The following is a 7,236-nucleotide window of genomic DNA, read 5'->3' on the forward strand; positions in this document are numbered from 1 at the left end:
CAACTTTAGATCCGAGATGTGGTGCAATAATTGGTGCTATCTCTACTTTGTAGTTCTAAATGTTGTGCAAGAGGGACACATCTAAACTCAGCTTCATGTAGCAGACTGTACAGTGGACAAGTATTAAACTAAAGAACCATCCACTGTAAAAGGAAATTTTACATTTTTTGGTGATGATAGAAATAGTGCTTGCAAGATTTAGAAGAATTGATTATAAAAAAAGAGAAAACAAAAGAATTGATACTATATAATTATAACACAAACTAAACACTACTCATCCATCACAGTTTACGTACAGACTTCCTGGAGAAGCTCTTAGATGATGAGCGTATCATACTATGCTTATTGCTAAATTTTAAGCACAGAAAGGATGATTAGGAACACATGGTGTGTAAACAAAGGGATTTAGATCAGTACTCCCAACTTTCCTTGACCTTAAGTGAAAAGTCAACTAAGGCAGTGTCATTACAACAGGCTTGTCTAAGAGTTGCATGCAGTGCAGTTTTACTTGAAAGATTTAAAGAGTACATTATAAGAGGTTTTCAAAAAAGTGACTTTGCTAAATTCATCTTTGACAGGCTGCAGCCTTATCTCATGCCTTGATCATACATACTCCTCTTTTTTTTGTTTTTTGTTTTTTGTTTTTTGTTTTTTGCTCTTTCACGCTCATATGAATCCCACCTTATTCGCAAATCACAAGTTACTAACTATACTTACTACAATAGCCAAACCACTTAGAAATTGGACCCATGTCACAATAAACCACTTTTTCTGAAATGGTTACAATTTTAATTTTTGCACAGACACTTAGGGTGTTTGCAGTTAGATTATTCTGGCCTCCAATTAAACGAAAAAATGCACTTTGGTCTAAGCTTTAGTTTTTCCACACTTGACCTACAAAATATTTTCAAGGATCCTGCTCTCAAGGCCAAAAAATCCTGCCCACACATGGTGACAGCAATGGCGGGAAGAGCTGTTGAAATGTTTGCTGGAAGTGGGAGTGTAGGGAGTTTTTTCTTTTCCACAAGCTGCATCCTGTACAGAAGAGCGGGTTTCTATTGTAGGCCAGCGCTGGGAGGGGGACAGACAAAACACACCTGCTAGCCAGTGCCACGCTACAGAGGAAGTTTGGGAGAAGTATGTGCTTAGATAAACATGATTTATTCCTCTCTCAGAGAGGGTGAGGCCAGCTGGCACTGGCTTGCTTTCAGATTGGGGCACAGAGAGCACGGCCAGGCAGCCTCTATTGACTGAATGACTGTTCAATAAAAGCTGGAACACAGACCACAGACAGGCATGCTTTAGGATGCGTCTGCATTGATTTCAGTCACTATTAATGTACACAAATGAAGCCAGTGGGTCCTATATGTTAACCTTGATCTCTGTTATGGGATACAGTGGACAAATAGGAAGAAGTGATTGTGCTGATAAGTAAGATTTACAAAGCATCATTCACTTCTGGCATCTTATCTCTACATGAATCTGCTCAGAGGAGTCTTTAATGTGTATTAAAAGTGTCTGCGTCTATCTCTACATTGTGCTCAGCTCCCTTCTTTGACCTCTTAATGTGTTTCCTGTGCAGATGTGCAGCCTGTGGCCTACGAGGAACCCAAGCACTGGTGCTCTATTGTTTACTATGAGCTCAACAATCGTGTTGGAGAGGCGTTCCAGGCATCCTCCACCAGCGTGCTCGTCGATGGCTTCACAGATCCCTCCAATAACCGCAACCGATTTTGCCTCGGTCTGCTCTCCAACGTCAACCGCAACTCCACCATCGAGAACACTCGGCGGCACATCGGCAAAGGTGCAGTGTAGAAAGCCTGTCAATGAGACTAAATCAATTCATGATGTCGATATTTGTTTTAACAGAACAATAACAACACAGAGAGAGAACATGAATTGATTTTTATTAGACCACACTGATGTTTTTGGACCTTTGTTTTGGTGATGAGAATAAGCTCGACCTCTCCAGGTAACTAAAGCTTTCTTCTCTCTTGTTTCCCCTCAGGTGTCCATCTGTATTACGTTGGAGGGGAGGTGTATGCAGAGTGTCTGAGTGACAGCAGTATTTTCGTCCAGAGTCGCAACTGTAACTACCATCATGGCTTCCATCCCACAACTGTGTGCAAGATTCCCAGCGGCTGCAGCCTGAAGATTTTCAACAACCAGGAGTTTGCAGAGCTGCTGGCCCAGTCTGTCAACCATGGCTTTGAGGCCGTTTATGAGCTCACCAAGATGTGTACCATCCGCATGAGCTTTGTTAAGGTAAGCTGATTAGATTAAAAAAAAAAAAGAAGTATAACTATAGCAAGCTTAATATTCAGCCACAGATGCTGAAAGCCCAGTTAAGTCTGGGTTAATTCATAGAATCAGCATGTCCCTTTAGAGTGCATTATACACTTCTTGTATTTATGCATTTATTTTTAATGGCGATAACCAGGCACCACAATGCCTAGTGGTTATGCTGCATGCTCCATATACAGGCGCCATAGTCCTCAATGCAGGAAATCTAAAGGTTCGAATGTTATGTGTGGCACTTTACCATATGTCATCCCCTACTATTTCATCACAGTTTTTCAGGGTTGCCACTTTTCTCTCCTCTGTAAATAAAAAGCCCTAGAAGTTATGTTTTTAAACAGTGGAAAGGTATTTTTAATTAAAGTTTTAGAATTCTTTAGCAAATCTTAAACAAAAACAAAAAAAATCCCATTTTTCACTTCTTAAGTCACTGCAATCAAAATGTTTTTATCATTTCCCCATTTGTTTTTTATTTCTTTTCCTTTTTTCAATATTTTCATTTTATTAATTTATTTTATTATTTAATTTTATTTTATTTTATCTTTTATCTCATTTTTTATTAGTTTTTATTTTTTAGTGCTCTCATTTCCGCTATTTCTTATTGCTTGATTCTTTGTATTATATCACATATTTCTATTTGTTCATATATGTCACATACGTCTTGTTTGTGCTAGTTTTTCACTCTGCAAATTGCAGTGATTGTTCTTTTAAGATACCTTCAGTCTTTTAAATATTGATGACATCAAGATGTTAAAACTAGTACTGTCAAAAATAATTTTTGATAAATTGATCAGAAGGAAAGAATAGGATTAAAATGCATACTGATTAATCACACTCTAACCTCATCACACAACTGTGGTAGCTATTTAAATTTAATGAGAAGACATGCCAAAAGTTCTTTTTGGCTCATTATTTTTGTTGTTTTTTTCCATCCCAAAGATCAAGACAATCTGAAATTGATTCATAAGTGGCCTTATCTACCCACAGTCTCTCCTTCTGTGCCAATCTGTGTCTACCAAGATACACACATGTTCAGTCTCTTCTTTTTAACATGAATTTTGCCTTTTCAGAATCTTGTTATAGGTTCACAAGACATTCTGAAGCACATTATTTCAGATTGTTTCATTAACAATATTGTCAAATCTACCTGTAATGCAGTCTTTCTCATTTTACTGTTATATGTGCAATTAATCACGATTGAGATATAACAATTCCTATGGTTAATAAGATTACATTTTTAATCGTTTGACAGATATAATTGAGTTAAGAATACATTTATCTTTTAGGTCTCAGGTCAAAATCTTACTTTGGCTCTAAAGTTAGTTATTTTCTTTGACTTAAGCTGAGCACCTCAAATGACGCTCTGAAAAACATACAAAAATGTAAATAAAAGCAAGCACAACCAGCAGAATTAGCATCTTGTTCTGATATTCAAAGTGTGTTTCTCTGTGTTGCAGGGCTGGGGAGCAGAGTACCACCGCCAGGATGTTACCAGCACACCCTGCTGGATTGAGATCCACCTGCATGGTCCTCTGCAGTGGTTGGATAAAGTGCTAACCCAGATGGGCTCCCCCCACAACCCTATATCCTCCGTCTCCTAGGCTCCACTGTCCTCAGCCCTGCGGCTGTCCACACCCCAGCATTTTGGTCAAAGTAGCAAGACAAGGGTCACATATCAGCCTGTGGTTCAGCCAATTCACTTTTGTCAATAACTGAAAGTGGTTTGAATGAACCGCATGCTGATCTGGGATTAGTAGGGCTGGGCGGGTTGTTAGATGGGTTGGTTTGTTCTCTACTTGAAGGATGTCTGAATTGGGCACATTTACAGTCTGGGAGAGGAGTAAGCAAAGTGAGCGTGATGCAACTGGAAGATACTTGATCTTTGTGACCAACTGTAATAATTCGACCATCACACTCATTATGACGCAAATATCCTCCCTGCTCTTGCTCCCACACCATCTCTATATTCATTGTTCTATTATTCTGACTCATTGCTAGTTTGCATCTGAAGTTCCCTCTGTGTAGTTCCAATAATTATGGGACATTCCAGGTCACCAAAATTGCAGTTGGCTGCTGTCACTGTACTGAGGCTGGCATGAAATGTGCTTATGACGTAAAAAAAAAGAAAAAAGTTAGCAGGGAGTTTGACCAATGAAATCAAAAATTGTTAAACCATCTCCAGATACTTAAACAATCACGTCATATCTGAAATCATGTTTTGGATGATAAATAAAAACATTCTAAAGTATGATCCCATATTACAGGTTGTAAAATAATAGGAAGGGAGAAAATCAGAGGGAGTTTGAGGGTTTGGAGTGGGGTTTTGTGTGGGGGCATGGCACTAAAAGGGCATTTCAGACAATTCAGAAAAAAGACTAATGTTTAAATGTTGCTCATCTTGTGTTACACTCGTGTTTCAAATAAATTTAAAGAAAAAGGATAGTGTTTAGATATATTCACTATTAGAATATGTGCTGTGCAGTCTGGTTTGCAAAGCATAGTTTGGTTAGCGTAGTGTTACACATTTAAAGACTGGTAGCTGAACACACAATGAAGCAGAGGTAAATATAAGTGCAGTTTAGTTTGTTTCTTGCTGTATTCTCTGCAGCAATCAATTGTGTCAAATACAGATTCACATTGAGGACATTAATATTTCTGTTTCCATGCTTCATTCTCTTATTACACCAACTGAGCAAATCTTGTAAAATGACTGTTGTGGGAAAATGTTGAGCATTCAAATTTTAATTGTTGACTGAGAAGAGGGTATCAGTTACTGATGGCCCTGTATTATTTTTTTTTATATAAAATACAGAATTTGCCATTCGATTCTTTAATGCTTTGAGCAATCTTCTTTGCTATGAAACTGTATTACTCTTTACATTCTTTTGTATTTTTGAACATGTTTCTGTTTCGTTTGTCTGCACTTTCACACATTGCCTTTGTTTAGTTTTTTTTCCTCTCCTTATGTTTGTGCTCAGTAAAACTCCCAGAAAGCAGTTTTATTCCATGAATATCAAGCCTCTACTGGAAGATTCAATAAATTTGTTTCATTACTTGCATGACTCTGCCTCTTTTATGAACACTGTGCCAGGTAAATTGTGTCTCAAAGGACTGTCTGATGGATCGATGCAATAGCCAGCTCTCCTAGAAATCACTGACTTAAATGTGCGTGTCTGTGTGTGATTCTGCGTGCAAGAGTTTCATATGACTTCATGACGTGGGTGGTACACTTTCACAGTGGTTAGTTCTGTTGCTTTCTAAGACTTTGCATGCTTTAACCAAATTCCACAGACAAGCACGTCAGGTGGACTAGGAACTTTGTCAATGGCTGATTTGTTTCCCCCAAGTGTACCTTCAGAAACCCAGTGTGGTTATAGCTTCAAGAAACATGAATTAATCCTCCTATGCTGATTGATTTTGTTTGAAAATGCAGCTGTACCTTGCAGTGTATTCCTGTTTTATTTTCAGACTTGCTGGTCAAATGCTTGCCTGTTCTTCCCAACTCTGAAATCATATTTTATGGCACAGCCATGGTGCAGCTTGATCACAATATGTTAATTACACTTTCTAGAAACTGCACAAACTTGTTTTACAGCACTATAAAATGATAAAATGTAAAGTAAGTGATGGTTAACAAAACCAAAGGTAACTCGCTACATTTACTCAAATTACTGTAACTGGATATTTTTAGGGTACTTGTACTTTTTTGAGTACGCTCATGTACTTGTTCCACCTCTGTGGACTGTCCAGAAGTAAATAGTGAGAGAATGATTTCACATCACATCAATAAACATCTGTTGTATTTTACTTAATTATTGAGGTGTGATTTCACCTGAAAAATTCTGACCTTACATATGGAAGATGTAAAAGCAGCTGGTTAGAGGAGCGTGTGTGATAAATGTTAACTGAGAATTGAAGATCATAACATTAGATGATGATGTTTCTGAAATGGCTTTATAAATACGAAGCTATCAGGGAAAATCACATCTCATCTGGAGTGAAGACCAACTTTTTCATATAAAGTACAACGATGTATGTCTTTAGAATCACCAGTGATAAGTCTTAGTACAGAGTGGTAAACTGAGTCAAATAATTTCAGGGTTGTTGAGGGTGTATTTCTACAGATAATGTCACCATAACCCAAGACTGACATAAAAACAGCCTCAACAGCCCTCCTCCTACAGAAGGAATCACCTTTTCTTGCCAGAGTCACCCTAAGGGTTCATTAATGTGAGAACTGAATGAAGCCATATACCAAAATATTTGTGTATTTCCCAAATTTTCAGCCCTAGTAAGTACTCATACTTAGTACTGAAAATAAACTTTAAATAAAAGACCTTTAACTTTGGTGGATTTATAGACCAGTTATTTTACTTCAGTTTAAGTCAATTTAACCATAGTAGCTGTACTTTTACTGGAGTACAATAGTCTTGAACTTTTTCCACCCCTGAATAAAACCATAAAACACACTGTAGAGGTTGCAGCTATTAGTATGTGATTCTTGGTTTTCTCATTGACAATGTCATCCCTATAATGGTACTGACATTCCAAATAAGGCTAACAACCCAATGTAGATAAACTTTGCAACTGTCTGAAAAGAATTTTAGTTTTTCAGTGCAAAACCTTTAAAAAAAAAAGTTTTAAAACTTAGCAAGTTGAGAGAAGCTCAACTAGACCTATCTATAACTCCAATACCAAAAAGAAGTAGTAGCTTTAAATCAGCAGTAATCTTTCTTTCAGTGACAAATTGATATCCTCTTAACAGTGTTTCATATTAAATTCACAGCTGTTGTTTAGAGGAATCATAGATGGGGAGCCGGGTAGGGGTGAACATTAACCTCTGCCGCCATCTGCTGGTAGTTGGATTCTGTCAGTTAATGTCATAATATTGCTGTCTTGCAGCAAAAAAGCACATTTTAAACTTTGTTCCCTGATTAC

General features: G+C 37.6%; 1 protein-coding gene across 5 annotated transcripts in view; it reads left to right on the forward strand.

Annotated features, from left to right (window-relative positions):
• smad1 (SMAD family member 1) overlaps positions 1 to 5,351 on the forward strand; it is a 39,767-nt gene extending 34,416 nt beyond the window's left edge. For all 5 annotated transcript variants that reach the window (XM_041785075.1, XM_041785073.1, XM_041785076.1 and 2 more), the window contains 3 exons: positions 1,583 to 1,804; positions 2,009 to 2,265; positions 3,756 to 5,351. In XM_041785075.1, coding sequence (XP_041641009.1) covers positions 1,583 to 1,804; positions 2,009 to 2,265; positions 3,756 to 3,899 — 623 coding nt within the window. In that variant the 3' untranslated portion in view covers positions 3,900 to 5,351. The remainder of the gene's footprint in view (positions 1 to 1,582; positions 1,805 to 2,008; positions 2,266 to 3,755) is intronic.
• The last annotated feature ends 1,885 nt before the right edge of the window (positions 5,352 to 7,236 follow it).

Source organism: Cheilinus undulatus, linkage group 4 (assembly GCF_018320785.1).
Source record: "Cheilinus undulatus linkage group 4, ASM1832078v1, whole genome shotgun sequence".
Classification (NCBI taxonomy): domain Eukaryota; kingdom Metazoa; phylum Chordata; class Actinopteri; order Labriformes; family Labridae; genus Cheilinus; species Cheilinus undulatus.